Genomic DNA, 19,085 nt, shown 5'->3' with positions numbered 1-19,085 from the left:
TTGCTTGAGGAAGTGGGCTAGGTAGGAGGGATGGCTATGGTCTTTATTTTTATTGCAGTAATGGTTTCACAGTTGTATACTTATGTCCAAACTTATCTAATTTACTTTATACTTTAATTTACTGTATACTTTGTGTATACTAAATGTCAGTTACACCTAAATAAAGCTATTATATTTTAGGAGGAGGAGGAAGAAGTTGAATTTAACGTAGAGGGAAGAACAAGAAGAGCAGGAATTAAAACTAGGCTATTTTACATTCTCAGAAGTTCATTGCTGACTCTGAGAGAGCTATTCTAATGGAGTTGGAGTGAAAGCCAGACTACCAGAGTAGAGAAGTAAGAGAATGACAGAAATGTAGAAGCAAAGAATATTTACAGCTTCTGTGTTAGTCTGCTAGGGAAGCCATACCAAAATAGTATTGACTGGTAGCTTTAACAACAGAAGTTTATTTTTTCACAGTTCTGGAGGCTGGAAGTCCAAGATCAAGGAGCCAGCATGTCAGTTTCTAGTAAGAGTTCTCTTCCTTGCAGATGGCCACATTCTCACGGTCCTCACAAGGCAGAAAGAAAGTCCTGGTGTCTCTTCTTCTTCTTATACCAGCTTTACCAGCCCTATCAGATTAGGGTCCTGCCCTTTGACATCATCTAACCCTAATTGCCTCCCAAAGGTCCCATTTCTAAATACCATCACATTGGGGGTTGGAGCTTCAATGTAAGAATTTATGAGGAGACACAAACATTTAGTCCATCATAATTCTTTAAGAAGTTGGGTCAGAATTAAAAAAGAAACTTGAGGGGTAGGAGAATTAAGAATAAAATAGATGTAATCATATTTGTAGGAAGGGACTGGAAAAGAAATTGAGGATAGAAACAAAATATCATCATAGTTGGGATTTTCAATGCAGTTGGGGGAGTCAAGGAACTAAGGGTTCAATTTAGCAGTTTCTATTGTCCGGGCATGGTGGTAAGCTAAGTGATGGATGAGCCTGGACTCATGGAATGCTCTGAACAGCCCTAGGAGATGGAGAACATTACCCTTTCTTTCCAGGTGAAGAAACAGGCTGATAGGTTAAGGGACAGAGCCAAGATTACCTTCTGAGTGTCAGCACTGGACTCTGATTACAGAGCTTGTTTTTCCTCTTAGCTCACTCATATGCTTTCTAAGGCCCCTTGTGTCTTCTGAACTAGTATATTCCACTATTTTCAGGAGACGGGGATAGCCCAAGAGTCTTCAGAAAAAATCAAGATGGAAACTTTAGACTTTTTAACTCAAGATTTTTTTTCTTTTGTCTCATTTTCCTTTCCTTCAGTAATTCAGCTGTGGAAAACTTTCTTTCTTTGAAAAAGAATGGGCTTTCCTTTGAAGGCTTAATGTTTTTCTTTTAGTTAGTATTTTAGAAAAATGTAAAAGAATCCTATCTATCTTTCCTTGTAGCTCCATAAATAATAGGAATATTGGAAGATACAGATTTCCCTTTTTTTTCCCCACTCTTCCTTCCCCTCTTCCCCACTATCCCTCCACCTCTCCCTCCTTCATTATTACATTGTACAGGACAGCATATACAGCCCACCTCCCTCGCTTAGGTTGTACCAGAATGGCACCCTGAGATGATTTTTCAGATCTTGTGCCCTGAAGTTCATCAGCTGTGTTTCTTGAGAGGCCCCTATACAAAGCACTCCAACTAGCCACCTTGTAAGATGGAGACATTTTTCTGACAGCACTTTAGACAACTCTGTTCGGAAATAGGCACACTTAGTGCCTCACCCTTTCATTGTACAAAGTGGTATCTCTTCCATGCACTCCCTTACTTTTTCTCTTCTCTTCTCTCCCTTCCACTCTCTCTCACCCCTAGGGTACCCAGCCATTTACATGTATTTGGGATCAGTTATAGCTGTTAGATAATTTTACTGTCAGTACCACAAGACTTACAAATTCAACAAATTTTATTCACTTTGGTTTGAAATATTGTAGGAAATAAGTTCTGATCTGAGAAATCATAATGGAGTGGGTCCAACCAGAAGAAGAAATTCCAGAATTGTGAATGGCATAGAAGGCATGCTGTTAGCCCCAGTTCCAAAAGTCCCAGATGCCCTTACTCATCCTTCAAAAAGATTCCAGGCTACCAAAAGGTACTGCACTGGGGAAGCAGTGGGGGGTTGTTTATAATAACAAAAGTATCCTCTTTTAAGTCATTTAATACAAGTATTATGGGATTGAAGGATGCCTAAACTCCCAGAGTGACCAGCATGTGTTAAAATTTTTAAGACTTTGTCTGAAAACATTGTATGAACACTGAGAAGGCTTAGCTTCTTCTAATATGCTCAAGTCTATGAAGGAGAGTCAACAGTTCCCAATTTCAACCTCTTTTCTCTTCTCCCTCTTCTCCTTTATCTTTCTCTTTCTGTATTCCCTCCTTCCTTCTCTATTTTTCAAACTCCAAAGAAGGTAGAACATAAGGAAGAAGAGTATGAGCATGTCCAAGTTTTCCACTTCTATTTTAAACAGAAAAGGACAGAACTACCCTCGCTATCCTACCAAGGGTTTTTTCCATTGCTTAGAATAATAGAATGGTAACTGTCTCGAGAGTCAGGGCCTCTACAGATATGTATCTATAAACTAGGGACATCCTGTTATATCCTGATCTCTTCTCACTGTGACAAAGAAAGAGATTTGTATTCTGTAATAATTACAAATACTCTGAATAACTGAGGCATACCAATGACACTCTAGTCTAATCCTGGCAAATTTAGAATGAAAAAGAAAATGACAGGCAAATCTTCCCTACTCCTCAAGATGCCATTAATCTGACACATGGCCAGAGTTCAAGTGTCCTAAATCCACATTTCCAGTGTGTGGATGGGAGAATTAAGACCAATGTGTCTAGTCAAGAGGACCCTTACAAGGCCACATCAGTCCAGGGGCCCCTACAGTTCAGACCAGGAAGGCACAAAGGGACACTGGGAGTACAAACACTGGGCCAGGCTATGAAGTCTGGGAGTGGGGACGGACTGCTGGTGCATGCTTTTGGTACAGTGTGGTCCCCACCAAGGATGGTGACACAGCAGCATGCCCCGTGAACATAAGAGAAACACTTGGAGCAAGTGAGGACCACAGAGGCAGAGCTACCTGCTCTCCTGCCGCAGTGCCCCGTTTGCAGCCCCAGGTGCTCCTGTCCGTCAGAGAGCCTCAAGTTGTCTTCTGGTTGTATGTGCACTCATCTCCTGCCTTGGGCTCACATGCTTCTGTTCACTTGCCAGGGCTCCGGAAGCTTTCGTGTCTATTCAACTAGAAAAGGTGGGGCTGCGGGACATGATGCTGAATGCCTTCCTCCTCAGGAAACAAGCCATGGCTGACAGAATGAAAAACCTTGTGAGTATAGTAAGAAGGGCTCCCTAAAGATCTCATCATCTTTTACATTTGAGCAAGTAAGAAATCCTTAACTTGGAACCTGTTGCTTTCAGCCTATTTGGATGAAACCACTGAAAATATAAAGAACTGGAAAAGTTCAATAAGAAATAGAAAGGAAGGAAATCAAGCTAATTGCAGTCTAGTTTTTAAAATATGTACATTTTTCCAAGGGCAATTATGCTTTGTCACTTTCTAAACAGAAAGAATTTCAGTACCTACTTGGAAACATTTGATGGTTCCTGAGTGACCCACAGGTACTTAGGAGGTTTAGACAAGGTGAGCAAGGGCATTGGCCATCTATAATTCACCTGTTGGGTTGGTGACATAACCACTATGTTTTTCAGACACTACGACCATGTTTCTATTTAATGGTTTTATACTAACCTAACCTGTGGGTACCGGAGAAGGCAATGGCAACCCACTCCAGTGCTCTTGCCTGGAGGATCCCATGGGCAGAGGAGCCTGGTAGGCTGAAGTCTGTGGGGTCGCGGAGAGTCGGACACAACTGAAGTGACTTAGCAGTAGCAGCAGCAGCCTTTGGGTTGCCATTTCCTTCTCCATAATATTTAAACCTTTAGTCAATTAAAAGTGCTGCTTAATTTTATGAATATTATTTCATTATTCATTACTTTTTTGATGAGGAAGTCCTTAGGCTAATATATAGTTATTTGGAAATGAAATGATGAGGTTTATCATCTCTAGGCTTTGTTCTTTTATGACTGAAAAGGAAGGACTTCAATTTACCTAATCCAGTTCTACAAATTGATTATGATGGAAGCTAGGCCTTCTAGATTACTGCTCAGCAATGATGTGGGCAAACGACTCCTCCTAATAAGTACTTAAGTAAATTGCTTTGATACATAAATTACTCTTTATAATATTAAAAAAAATACTGACCAAGTGAAAATGTATTAGCTCATTAACTGCCCTTCAGGAATATCCAATGTCTATCAGATTAGAAAGGATTCAGGCAAGATAATTGTCAGTTTTGTCAAGGTCTGGGATTTTAGCCTACTTATAAGCTAAGAAGGTAGCCTGTTACTGCTCTGAGGATGCTGACAGTGAACGCTAGGCTCTTAGGTCAGAGAAAAAGAACTTTGTTACTCACAGCAGAGCCAGCATCATGAGCCTCATGTTTGTGTCATTTCTCTGCCTCCCAAGTCCCACAGGGGCAACATGGAGGAGCCGAGGTTGTACACAGTTCCGTGTCACAGTTGAAGAATATTGAGTTTAGGGATCTACCTCTATTATAGCAAACTTGCTCTATTTTATGGAGGGAGACAATACCTCATCCCTCCAGACTGCTCTCTGCGAACATAACCCTAAGAAATGGTTCAGGTAAAGAATGATCAGGGCGTTGAATTCTTGGTGTACTCACAAGATGTGCAGGAATAGAAAAGACCCACAGTGGGAGTACCTCCCAATAAGTTGACCTTCAGAAAGAACATCTCAACTGTGTGACCTTCTCCCACTTTAAGTTGGCTATTAGTTTGTGCACATGTATTAGCTTGGGGAATTCTTATAGCCAATTGTCTAACAGGAAAACTGTCATTCTCTTTTATCACAGGATGAAATTGGGAAAGTCAAGAGAGATGTTATAGTTGAATATTGCCAGAAGTGAGTATAGAATATGTAAACTATACAATCTGATTTCTGACTCTGAACTCAATAAACAGCAGTATGATATAGAAATCTGGACAATTAGTTAGCTGGTTTGTGTTTAAATAAGCCTATTTAACAGTCCTATTGTTGTTGTTCAGACGCTAAGTCATGTCCAACTCTTTGCAATCCTATGGACTGCAGCACAGTCCTTCACCAAGCTTCCCTGTCCTTCACCATCTCCCAGAGTTTACTTAAACTCATGTCCATTGAGTCGGTGATGCCATCCAACCACCTCATCCTCTGTCGACCCTGTCTACTCCTGCCCTCTGTCTTTCCCAGCATCAGGGTCTTTTCCAGTGAGTCAGGTCTTTGCATCAAGTAGCCAAAGGATTGAAGTTTCAGCTTCAGCATCAGTCCTTCCAGTTAATATTCAGAGTTGCTTTCCTTTTGGATTGACTGGATTGATCTCCACACTGTCCAAGGGACTCTCGAGAGTCTTCTCCAGCACCACAGTTCAAAAGCATCAATTCTTCGGCACTCATCCCTCTTTATATCCAACTCTTACATCCATATGTGACTACTGGAAAAACCACAGTTTTGACTAGCCAGACCTTTGTCGGTAAAGTGATATCTCTCCTTTTTAATATGCTGTCTGGGTTGGTCATAGCTTTTCTTTCAAGGAGCAAGCATCTTTTAATTTCATGGCTGCAGTCACCATCTGCAGTGATTTTGGAGCCCAAGAAAATTGTCCGTCACTGTTTCCACTGTTTCCCCATGTATTTGCCATGAAGTGATGGGACTGGATGCCATGATCTTAGTTTTTTTTTAATGTTGAGCTTTAAGCCAGCTTTTTCACTCTCTTCTTACACCTTCATCAAGAGGCTCTTTAGTTCCTCTTTGCTTTCTGCCATTAAGGTGGTATCATCTGCATATCTGAGGTTATTGATATTTCTCCCAGCAGTCTTAATTCCAGCTTGAGCTTCATTCAACCCAGCATTTCACATGATGTACTTTGCACATAAGTTAAATAAGCAAGGTGACAATATACAGCCTTGACAGACTCCTTTCCCAGTTTTGAGCCAGTCTGTTGTTCCATGTCTGGTTCTAACTGTTGCTTCTTGACCTGCATACAGATTTTCTCAGGAGGCAGGTAAGGTAGTTTGGTGTTCCCATCTCTTTAAGAATTTTCCACAAGTTTGTTGTGATCCACACAGTCAAAGGCTTTAGTGTAGTCAATGAAACTGAAGTAGATGTCTTTCTGGAATCCCCTTGCTTTTTCTATGATCTAGTGAATGTCGACAAGTTGATCTCTGGTTCTTCTGCCTTTTCTTAATCCAGTCTGTACATCTGGAATTTCTTGGTTCACATACTGTTGAAGCCTAGCTTGAAGGATTTTGAGCATTATTTTGCTAGCATGTGAAATGAGTGCAATTGTGGGGTAGTTTGAACATTCTTTGGCATTGCCCTTCTTTGGGATTGGAGTGAAAACTGACCTTTTCCAGTCCTGTGGCCACTACTGAGTTTTCCAAATTTGCTGTCATATTGAATGCAGCATTTAAACAGCATCATCTTTTAGAATTTGAAATAGCTCAGCTGGAATTCCATCACCTCCACTATCTTTTTCATAGTAATGTTTCCTGGATGAAAGCAAATTGAACTGTCCTCTGACACACAGAGGAAGCAGCATCAGAAATGACAGATAAGAGGCACTTGGAAGAGGTTCATGCCTGTGTGTTCAGGCAACAGCAATCTGACCAAGTCAGAAGTTTCTTCTTGACAGAAGTCCTCTATTCTCTTTGAAAAGTCTCCAGGGACTTAGATCCTCAAACTTCTGTGAGAGATTGAACAACTTGAATTCACCTCTCCACATTATCTCTTCTTCTGACTTTTCAGGTTCAACCGACATATGTCTCACTACGCTCTTCGGGGGCAGATCATAGCATACTGCAACAGCCTGAGAGCCCTACTGGACGATTTCCCTACCATCAGAGATACTTTTTTCATGGTGGGACAACGACAAGAAAAGAAGGGGTTGAGGGACTCCGATGATGGCCTCAAGAATGACCCCAGGTGTGGAATTTTCTTTTGAGCTTGTTTTTTCCCCATCCTCTCCCCACTCCTCCCAGGGGAGAGGTTTATTAAGTTTGGTATTTAACCTTGATCTTCTGTCCAGAAGGGCAAAAGAAAAAGAGTTAATACTCTAAGAGTATCTTTGTATTTGAATACAGAAGGAGTTCTTTGTTTATGAGCTGTATGATTGCTTTTTCAATCTATGAAGTTTTGTTTTGCCCTGGAGTACCCAGAAATTTTCATCAGTCACACCCTTTTATATAAGCCAGAATCTAAAATAAGCAAATAAATAGACATAGTCTAGAACTGTTGTGGCTTTGAGTAGTTTACTCAGTGGAGTAGAAGAAATATTCAGGAAAAAAACTATACTTCAGTGCTTTGGGTAAATCAGTGTCCTGTACTTCTCTGATATATATATAATGATATTAAGTGATAAGAGTGGAGCTGCTTATATACTTCCTTAGCATGCCTTATCCAATTTTCCAAATGTTCTTAATTCAGCCGACCTAGAGTTCACTCACTTGGATGGAGGAGTTGGCATACGTTTGTTGTAAGTGACCACATTTCCTTTAAGGAAAAGAAGGGGGTATTACATAGTTACATAGCCTCCAAGAGTGAGCAGAAACACCCTATAGGGTGAAGTTGCCTCCCTCCTTACTCTTTCCCTTATGGCATGGCAGAGAGTTTAGTGCTGAGTAAGGTTAATACTTAATAAATATGACCACAGAACAGAAAGATAGAAGGGAATTGAAAGACCGCTTGTATCAGACCACTCTTTTGCTCCCTTATCATTCATGGGTTATTCAACCATTGTTTGTTCAGTGCTTACTTAGTATCAAGCACTTTGCTATGAATACTGGAGTTGCAAAGGTAAATGTGTCATTGACTCTGGTCAAGATTAGCTAAAGATGAAGGGACAGAGTTGAGGAATGATGGTCATGGATAGAGGTCCTTTCCTTATTCCTAAAATAAGGAGTTGGGTTATATTAAGAATAAATACTTTATTTTAAATGTAGATTCAACAACGTATTAGTGTCCTGCTAAGGATTCTAAGACACCCCAGGCTTGTGAGATTGTTGTGATTGATTGACAATGACCATGGTCAAGGAAAGGGAGAAAGGAGGCATCCCTGCTTGTGTTTGCCATCTCCTTGACTAGAAAAGTCCCATATATTCTATAGTCTATTTAAAAGTCTAAGATGCTACTTAATCCTTAAAGGGCTGAAACATACTGTTTAGTTTTAGCAGTATGAACCTAAATAGAAGAGGGGCCAGGGGAAGCTCTCCTCCAAAGAAGGATGCCCCATGAGGGCTCTGTGCCCTTCATAACTCTAGGGGAGACTGGAGTCTGGAGACTAGGCTGACACTTGGCCATACTCCCAGGAGCAAGGAGTAGTGGTGTTGGCTGATGGGTGATTGAAGAAGGGACAAAGAGAGAGGACACTAATACTCAAGCCCTTACTGTGTGACAGGCAGACCCACCACTCTCCCACACGGCTGCTTTATGAGGATTATAAGAAAGTACTGTTTCCTTTGGGCAGGGGTAGTCCCATGCCAGGGTGCAGAGTTTGGCAAGTCAAGTATAGACTGGATTTTAGCTACTGCTGGTTGCCTCAGGGCACAAACTGAACAATGGTCCATGGTAGCCTTGATGCCAAGAGCTGCATAGCAATGAATTAAACATGGTTCTTGACCTTCAGGCAAAGGGAAATAGACAATGACCAAATGTTGTGATAAAGAATAAAATTAAAGTATAATGAAAGAACCCACCAAGAAATATTCAGTGTTATCTGAAGGATCAGGGAGGTGGGGATGAAGAACTAGGTGGGCTTCAGGGAGGGGGGTACACTTAACCTGGGTCTTGAAAAGACTAGTGTTTCAGGTGGACAAGGAAAGAAATTCAGTTCAAGCTGGGAGATCCACATAGATATGAGACAGCATATCTCATGATATGAGACAGCCATGTGGACCTCCCAGTGGCTCCTGTTCCCGGGTATATGAGGATGAGTTGGGGAAGCAGAATGGATGGTGCAACAGGCAAGATCCAGAAGTCTGCTCTTTGGCCTTCAACAAACAGGCTTCCTTGGTAGCTCAGACGGTAAAGCATCTGCCTGCAATGCAGGAGACCTGGGTCAATCCCTGGGTCAGGAAGATCCCCTGGAGATGGAAATGGCAAACCGCTGCAGTATTCTTGCCTGGAGAATTCTGTGGACAGTGGGGCCTGGCGGGCTACAGTCCATGGGCTTGCAAAGAGTCGAACATGACTGAGTAACTTTCACTTTCACTTTCAAACAGGGAGAAGGGGGGCAAGATGATTGTTGGTGACCATTTAGGAACCTACTCAAACTGCACAGACAGGAGATGTTTAGGGAAGTTAAATCAGCTAGGTGCTGGATTTAATTCAGAGCTGAATGAGGAGAAGGAAGAAGAATCTAGGATGTTACCCAGAGTCTCTCTGGCTTGTGAATAAAAAGATGATAGTCTTGCTGTTGTTTAATGGATACAGAGTTTCAATTTTGGAAGATGGAAAAATTTTTTTTTCTGGAGATAAATGGTGGTAGGTTGCACAACAGTGTAAATGTACTTAATACCACTGAAATGTGCACTTAAAAACAGTTAAAATGGTAAATTTTATGTATATTTTATCACATTTTTTTAATGGGGGGAAAAAAGAATGGTCATGCCATTAAGAGGACAGATGTGGAAGGGGAGATAATGAATCACAGCTCAGAGGCACCACCTATGAATTTCTTCCCTTGGTCTCCCAACAAGTCTCAGACTCTTCTTATTCTAGATGTTCTCCACTTTCACATACTTCCATTCCTCCACACATCCATCACAGCAACATGCTTGCAGGTCTAGCTGCCTCTGGAATCTAAGATCCTTGAGGGTAGAGCCTATCTTCACTTCATACCTTGGGTGTGTACCTCTGCCTTGGACCTTGGTTTGAAAGAGAGGATGGGGAGGGGGGAAATGAGCCCTCAGGAAGTGGAGGCAGTTCCAGCCCCTTTGATTCAATTATGAAATAACAGACCATGTCATCATCTGCTGCTAGGAATCTGGTATGAGGCTTAAGGAAGATTTGGAGTTACTGAGAAAAGGAAATGGACATGAGAGCTGATCAAAGGAAAGAAAACCAGTTTTTCCTGGCGTGACACAGCTCAGACTGGAAACCATTTATTTGTTGCATCAATAAAATTAGCAGTGTGATTTCCTCCAGCTGTGCTCAGCAACATGCGCCTGGAAGCAGAAAGCAGACTAGCTAGAGGGATCCAGAGTTGGGGTTTTGCTAGATAGATGGGCTGTAACTACAAAGAAGTAAAGAATTGAAGGTGCTGGTGGGAATGTAGTTCACGTGATTGGCTGTGCCCCTTGTTAATTGTCAGTGTTTCTTTGGAGCACCTTTGAGTAAATAACAGAGATAGTACGAGATTAAGCTGGTTTTGATCTGCTCCAGGACAGGATAGTCTGACTTTTCGTGGCTGAAATAAGAGTTCTCCAAGCTAACACCACCATACTTTATTTCTGAACTTCAAATTACCTAATTAAAACCCTGAGGCTTGAGACTAACCCAAGTAGTGTTTTAAAAATTTTAAGTCTCATATTCAGAATGTTTGATATGGAAAACATTAGACCTTGGTTAAAATGACTTACATTTTATTTTAGGAAATGAAATGGGTCATCTGAATCTCTCCTAAGGACCCAGAAATAATGACAATCAAAAACTGGCCCAATGATTTCCAAAATGCTCTCTAGAAGGTGAAACCCTCCCATTGAGAGTCCTTGCTATAGACAATGGAGTGTGAATGGAAACTGCGCAGAAGAGAGCTATGGGGTCAGTAGGACCTGAGGGGTAAAGAAGGAAGCATCTAAAACCCCTGGATTCTGGTTTTGAGGACTTGGAGGTTATGGTTCTCTTAACACAGGACGAAGCCCAGGATCAGGGTGGGGGTGGGGCTGAGGAGTTCAGTTCTTGCCCTTTTTGACTGAGGTGGTCTGAGTCACTGCCAGCCAAGGTGGAGCAGGTTGGGACTGAGGAATTGTAGGCGCTTCAGAGGAGCTGGCCATGTTCTATACCCCAGGCGAGACAGTAGGCAACTGGGCTTGTGTGAATCCTTAAACCAGACATATATGAATTATGTTTGTAACAAAAAAACTGCTATACTGGTGCCTAAGAAATGATAAAGTATTGAGTTGGCCAAAAACTTCATTGAAGTTTTTGTAACATCTTATGGGGAAACCTGAACCAACTTTTTGGCCAACCCAATATTTGAAGAGGGGCTTCCCAGGTGGCAGCTAGTGGTAAAGAACCCTGTTGCCAATGCAGGAGACTTAAGAGATGTGGGTTTGATCCCTGGGTCGGGAAGACCCCCTGGAAGAGGCCATGACAACCCAGCCCAGCATTCTTGCCTGGAGAATCCCACGGACACTGGAGCCTGGCAGGCTACAGTCCATGGGGTCTTCAAGAGTCTGACACAACTGAAGCTGCTTAGCACAATATAGGAAGGAGGAGGGAAAAGAGGGCCAGAGTCTGGAGAGCTTAACAGGAATCTGGTGGGGAAGGAAGGAAAACAGAGGCTGGTCTCCAGAGCCTGAATTCTAGAACTGGACACATCTGTGCTTAAATCTCAACTTCTCTAACGAGTTGGTTAAGCAAGATCTTTGTAACCTGGTCGGTCAGTCAGTCAGTCAGTCAGTTCAGTTGCTCAGTCGTGTCCAACTTTTTGCAACCCCATGGACTTCAGCATGCCAGGCCTCCCTGTCCATCACCAACTCCAGGAGTTTACTCAAACTCATGTCCATTGAGTTGGTGATGCCATCCAACCATCTCATCCTCTAACCTGGTAGGGCCTCCGTTTTCTCCTCTATGAACCAGTAACAGCATAGGAACGTCCCAAGTTTGTCATAAGAATTAAGTGAGAAAATTGTCACCCCCAGTATGGTGTCAGCACCTAATTCATGCCCTCTCTGCTTCCTTTCTTATCACACCTTTCCCTGCGTCTGTGCCCACACTTTCCTCCCAACACAGCTGAGGCTAAAACCAGCCCAACTGCTCTTTTCCTGGTGAGTTATTTATAACTGTGTCCCCTTGTGAGCTGCCTGAAAAGGAGTCCTGCTGCCCTCGGGCTTAGACACTGGATGTGTGTGTCACTGCAATGCGGGCTCTGGCACTGCGGCTGGAGGGTGGAGGTATAAATAGTTCACACCGGGAGCCCCCTTTACAGAGAGAAACGCTGTGCTACTGGAGCTCTCTTCTCATGCCGCAGGAGTTTTCAGCCCCGGCCACGGCGTTTGCTGTCTGCTGATGGGAAAGTCTTCCTCAACTTATGGTTCATACCCCATCCTTCTGAAGTGCTGGTTATGTTCAAAACTCTGCCAGAAAAGGTTTGTATTTTTTTATGTGTGCCAGAATGGAAACTGGCTGTTTTTATGTCCCCCAGTTAAACACATCAGTTTCAGAGAATATCTCTTATTGGGTTTTTTTCCTCAGGAACATTTAATACTGAAATCTCTCAGCTTCTCATATTTTTGCTTGCTTTATTATAATTTCCCTTGTGCCTCATTATTTCATCGTTCTGCTTCTCTGTGGTCATTACTGAACACTAATGGAGCTTCTGAGACTCCTTATTAATCCTTAATTTCCTCCCCAGCTCCAAGAAAACCCCACCCTGATGTGTTGAAGCTGAAGAGAGGTTGAGATCACACTTAATCACAGTAATTAGCTGGTTCCTGTTTTTTGAGGAGTTCCTCTAAGTGCCTCATTTACTTATAAAGGGTAACCATTAAAAAGAATAGATATTAAAAAAAAGAATAGATATAGAAAGACATATGCATTCAAGTATTAACTAAATAAAATGCAGTGTTGAAAATGGCAATTTGCGAACATTCTGATTTTTCTTTTTAAGTGAAAACCTGTTTAGCAATCTAGGTTTCTCACCCTTTCTCCCCGCCCTGCCCCCGCAACTTTTTTGAGGTGTGGGGCTTCCCTGGTGGCTCAGATGGTAAAGAATCTGCCTGAAATGCAGGAGATCCTGGTTTAGTCCCTGGGTCGGGAAGATCCCCTGGAGAAGGGATTGGCAAGCCACTCCAGTATTCTTGCCTGGAGAATTCCATGGACAGAGGGCTACATAGAGTCCATGGGGTTGCAGAGTCAGACATGACTGAGCAACAAATACTTGCTGCTGCTGCAGCTAAGTCGCTTCAGTCTTGTCTGACTCTGTGCAACCCCATAGGCGGCAGCCCACCAGGCCCCTATGTCCCTGGGATTCTCCAGGCAAGAATACTGGAGTGGGTTGCCATTTCCTTCTCCAAGCATGCATGCATGCTAAGTCGCTTCAGCTGTGTCCGACTCTGTGTGACCCTATGGACAGCAGCCCATCAGGCTCCTCTGTCCACGGGATTCTCTAGGCAAGAATACTGGAGTGGGTTGTCATCTCCTTCTCCCATCTAATACTTATTGAGGTATAATTAACAAATAAAATTGTATATATTTAAATTGTCCAGCATGATGATTTGATATACATTATAAAGTGATTACCACAGTTAATACATTCATCACCTCACATAGTTACTTTTTTTGTTTTTTGGAGGTAAGAATGCTTATCCAACTCTAACATTATTTCAAGTATACAATACAGTGTTCTTAACTGTAGTCACCATGCTGTACATTAGATCCTCAGAACTTATTTATCTTATAAATAGTTTGTACCTCTTGACCACGTCACACCATTTCCCTCATCCCCTGGTAACCACCTTTCTGTAAGTTTGACCTTCATTTTTAGATTCCACATATGAGTAAGATCATATAGTGTGTCTTTCTCTGTGGCTCACTTCACTTAGCATAATGTCATTTGAGTTCACCCATGTTGTTGGAAATGGCAGTTCTTTTTATGTCTGAATAATATTCCTGTGTGTGTGTATGCTTGTGTGTGTGATGTTTTCTTTATCTATTTATCCATACACTGGACACTCAGGTTGTTTCCATATCTTGGCTATTGTGAGTAATGCTACATGGAAGTGCAGATAATCTCCTTAATATATTGATTTATTTCCTTTGATATATCCCCAGAAGTGGGTTTGCTGGATCATATATGATAATCTTACCTGCAACAGAATGAATCTTACACCAATCACAAAAATTAACTTCAGGTGGATTAAAGATAACTGTTAAGACTGGAAACTATAAAATCTTAGTGGAAAACCGGGAAAAAAACTCTTTGACACCAGTCTTGGCAATGACTTTTTGGATACAACAACAAACGCATAGGTAACAAGGGCAAAAATAAACAAGTGAGATAATATCAAACTAAAAAACCTCTGCTGGCAAAGGAACAAATCAATGAACGGAGAAGGCAACCTACATAATGAGAGAAAATATTTGCAAACTATATATACCTAAATATGTCAGGAACTCATATAACTCAATAGCAAAAGCAAGAACAAAACAAAGAAAAAAATTTTAAACCTATAATCTGATTTTAAAATGGTCAAAATAGACATTTTTCCAAAGGAGACATACCAATGACCAACACATAAATGAAAAGGTGTTCAACATCACTAACCATCAGGGAAATGCAAATCAAAACTGTGATGAGATATCACCTCACACCTGTTAGGATGCCTGTTACTAACAAAGACAAGAGAACAACTATTGGTGAGGCTGTGGAGAAAAGGGAACATTTGTGCACTGTTAGTAGGAAAGACGACTGGTGCAGCCATGATGGAAAACACTGTGGAGATTCCTCAAAAAATTAGAAATAGAACTACCCTTTACTTCATTTATTCACCATGAAAATTTTTTAGGGCTTTTAAAAAATATAAAACTGCTACTTTCTGCAGTTAAGTCATAATTTTTCTCTTTTCCTTTGCTAAATGTTGATATTTAAGATCCATTGTTTGTTTTTTAGTCTAGTGTTTAAACTATGTTGATAAGTAGTTATGTTTTCCTTACAGGTAGGAAGAAATAACAGCCCTCAGGGCAATGTTGTCTGAATATGAGTCCCTGCTAGGAATTTATTTGTGAACTTTGTAATTCGTTGACATTGGTAATACAATCATATTTTGATGTGTTTTTGGCCACCAATGGCTTTAAAGAAAGAGAAACACATTGTTTTAATTCCCTAGCAGGAGTTACCTTGTCAAAAGACATATATAACCTGAGTTCATGAAAAGTTTGTTGTTCACTTTTTCAGATACTATCCTGTAGCTATTATCATGTATTATTCTGTGAAAATGTTTATTTAAAAATTCTTAAATATATTGTCCCTAATCAATGCTCAAATATTTTTGTATCACCTTAGAAATTTCTTGAAACTTATTTCTTTGTTTTGATTTTACTCACAGGCAGCTTTTAGAGCCTTAAAGCTAACTCTGCAGCTGATAGCCCCTCTCCATGACATTGTGGCCTACCTTTTCAGTTTTGCTAAACTTGGAAATTGTCCAGCATGTTTTGAATTTCCTCTGAGTCCTAACCCTCTGAGAGGTGACTGGGGAGGAACTGAGGGTATTGGTAAGTGATTAAAGGTGATTAAAATGCCTTCAATATTCAGTTGAAATTCCATGATGTGCTTTTTTTTTTTTTTTTTATCTTTATCGAGGCATAGTTGAAGAATAAAATTTGAGTGAACAATGTAATATTTGATATACATATACAGTATACACTATGGAAAGATTTCCCCCATCTAATTAATTACTGTGAAGCCCTTAATGCTCAGAAAGATATAGAGAGAAGTCGCTCAGTTGCATCTGACTCTTGGTGATCCCATGGACTGTAGCCTACTAGGCTCCTCCATCCATGGGATTTTCCAGGCAAGAGTACTGAAGTGGGTTGCCATTTCCTTCTCCAGGGGATCTTCCTGACCCAGGGATCGAACCCATGTCTCCCGCATTGCAGGCAGACACTTTACTATCTGAGCCACCAGGAATGCTCAGAAAGACAGGACTAAAATATTTCCTCATAAATGACAGAATGGCAAAGGGAAAGTTCCATCATATACTGTCTCCAAACTGATTGATTCCACATTTGTTGGCTAAACCACGAAGTATGCCAAGTCACAACTGGGGGGCCTGGGGTTTTGCCCTGCCTCTGTCACTTGATTACTGGAGGCTGGGCTCTTTACTCTCTGGGTCTCTGTTGTCATCTGTAGAATAAGGGTGGTGATACCTGTCTTAGAAGGTGGTTCTGCGGATTAGAATATGAAGAAGTTTAGAAGGATGTACAAGTACCCTTTAAATACTAGTTTGCTTTCATTCGCTTTCCCCTCCTGGCCTTCCTGAACTAGTGTGGCAAGGTCAAAGCCAAGTATTCACTGTCAAAAGCTTGCAGACAGCCCTTAGGTAGCTAACAATGACCTAGTTGGTACTCCTATTAAGAAGAACAATTGAGCTTTTAGTTTTGTATGCCCATTGCTAATCCAGGAACTCCAACTCAGCATGATTTCTCAGATAAACACATGAGATAAAGACACTGAGGATGCTTAGTAAACTGGGTTTATCAGAAGCAGTGAAACTAGTCTTACTATTTTAATAATTTGACTCCCATCCAAATTATGTCATTAGTCATGTAAAAATTAATTGATAGCAATATATTATAACATAGTAGCCAAGGATTTTAAAGTGTGAGAAGAGCCAAAACAATGAGCTAACATCCCTATTTAAAGTGATCTTAAAACAAATGTGATATAATTTGAATCTATTCCTCTCTGGCCAGTGCATCAAGGAAGTGTTTGTGGGAGGTTCTGACTTGTTCCAGGAGGAAAATTGATGCCTATATCTGAGGGGAGCCAGCATGAAGGAATGGGGTTGGTGCTGCCCCAGCAGAGAAAGCTCAGAATTACTGCAGGCCTACTAGCAAGTCTTCAATAAGCATCAAGAAATTACAGAAATTCCAACGCACTCTTAGCTCCTTTCCTTTTGCTAATCTGGGGACTGTTGTAAAAGGGGTTTACTCAGAAAATAAACTAAAATGTTCTCAGTAGAGCTGGATGTTGGGAGGGTATGGAGCTGGACATTAGTTGAGGAAAAGAAGAAAGGAGGATAGGCCAGGAAAAATGCCACCCCCACCTCGAGAAGGGGAGACAGGTGTTATATGGAGATGAGAAAGAGCCAGAGCTGTGTTTCCAGAAGAAGTCCCTGCATAGGAAGTTCTGTGGCAGCTGGGAGGGGAGAAGCCCACAGGGAAGATGATCTGGGGGAACCTACCCCAACTTGAATCAATGGAGGAAAATAAGAGGGCTTTTTCTGGAGGAGGACGAAAAGAGGATGCTGGTGATGGTAACAGGCAGGACTACACGTGGCCAGTCCAGAATGACGAACCCACCAGTGCAACACTGAGGGGTAGTAGGAAATAAGGCCCAATTGTTGAGGACCTAGAATTGAGGATGAAGGAAATTGGTTTCTTACCATTTTTATGCTTTTAAACTGGAAACCATTGAAATATCTGGGGGTCCAGGCTTTCCGAGGTGTGCAATTAGAGACCTACGTGTTGTCATGTTGCCAGTAAAAACATTTGTGCTCCAGGGAGAATGTACAAAGTTTTACATACTTTGCTTTGCTGAAAATAGATAAAGAGCAAACTGAACTAAAAAAAATTCCACTGTAAGATAATCATCTTTTTTAAAGGCCAGGCTGCTTAGTTCCTGGCCTGCTTCCCAGAGGAGGCAAGGAGAACTAAGGTGAAAAGATGAGATGGATCTGTTCATATACCCACCCAACTCCCTTTAGCCATTTCAGAATTATTTGGAGTTAGATAAAAGGACTTAGGTAGACTTATTTACTTAAAAAAAATTTTTTTTAAAAGAAACACTTCAAATTTCAGCTGTGGTCCTCCCACTTGACAGAGGAAGCAGCTCTTAGACACTGTGGACTGGATCTGTGGACCCGGCCAAATTCTCTTCTTCCCTGAAGGCCAGCAACTCCCTTTGGAGTCAGTGTGAAGCAGAGGATGTAATCAGAATGTGGGAGTTTACATTGTGATTTCCTTGTAAAGGATTAGGAGACCAAAGAAACCCAGACACTACACACTGAATTTAGGGTTTCAGGAACAAAAGGTACTGGCTCTGAGTATTCACATGGAGGCTGGGCCACTGTGATTCTTCCCTTTCTGATTTCCCACACAGAACCCTCCTGTGGAAAGGCACAAGAAAAGGCTCGTTTGTTTCCTAGTGGAGAGTCTCCTCCTTCCCCCACTACCGTCCCCCTCCATGACCACATGCAACCACCTGCCTCATCCTCCCAGACAGGCTGCCTTCCCTGCCCGTGCCTACCATCCCTGCTCCCTCTGAGCACATGGCAACCACCCCATCCTCCCAGACAGGCTGCCTTCCCTGCCCATGCCCACCATCCCTGCTCCTTCTGAGCAGTGCGACCCCACAGAAAAAGGCCCAAAGGAGGAGCATTATCAGTGTGTAACTAAGAAAAGGTAGGCCCTCCTCCATACGTGTATTTTAATGTAATGCCACCTGCCAGCACATAACAGTTTTGCTGGGAAGTGACCGTGTAAAAGTGCACACACAGCATTTTATAAACAATAATGGAAATAATGAAAAGAGAAAAATCATGCATAATCCAAATATTCTAACAAGTGAAATAATTTTACTTCCTTCTAACCCTTGCTCAAATACATTTTCAGTTCAGTTCAGTCGCTCAGTCAAGTCTGACTCTGCGACCCCATGAATTGCAGCATGCCAGCCCTCCCTGTCCATAACCAACTCCCGGAGTCTACTCAAACTCATGTCCATCAAGTATGTGATGCCATCCAACCATCTCATCCTCTGTCGTCCCCTTCTTCTCCTGCCCCCAATCCCTCCCAGCATCAGGGTCTTTTCCAACGAGTCAACTCTTCGCATGAGGTGGCCAAAGTATTAGAGTTTCAGCTTCAGCATCAGTCCTTCCAATGAACACCCAGGACTGATCTCCTTTAGGATGGACTGGTTGGATTTCATTGCAGTCCAAGGGACTCTCAAAAGTCTTCTCCAACACCACTGTTCAAAAGCATCAATTCTCCGG

The 19,085-nt window shown here is 41.8% G+C and overlaps 1 protein-coding gene across 1 annotated transcript in view; it reads left to right on the top strand.

Moving 5' to 3' along the window:
* The window catches only part of LOC122685359, a 185,834-nt gene that overhangs the window by 110,025 nt on the left and 56,724 nt on the right, over positions 1-19,085 (top strand). The window contains exons 25-30 of the mRNA XM_043890064.1: positions 1,972-2,129; positions 3,258-3,378; positions 4,976-5,025; positions 6,904-7,080; positions 12,347-12,464; positions 15,423-15,588. Coding sequence (XP_043745999.1) covers positions 1,972-2,129; positions 3,258-3,378; positions 4,976-5,025; positions 6,904-7,080; positions 12,347-12,464; positions 15,423-15,588 — 790 coding nt within the window. The remainder of the gene's footprint in view (positions 1-1,971; positions 2,130-3,257; positions 3,379-4,975; positions 5,026-6,903; positions 7,081-12,346; positions 12,465-15,422; positions 15,589-19,085) is intronic.

Source organism: Cervus elaphus, chromosome 28 (genome assembly GCF_910594005.1).
Source record: "Cervus elaphus chromosome 28, mCerEla1.1, whole genome shotgun sequence".
Taxonomy (NCBI): domain Eukaryota; kingdom Metazoa; phylum Chordata; class Mammalia; order Artiodactyla; family Cervidae; genus Cervus; species Cervus elaphus.
Note: the sequence above shows the minus strand (reverse complement) of the source record. Positions and strands in the feature narration are given on the sequence as shown.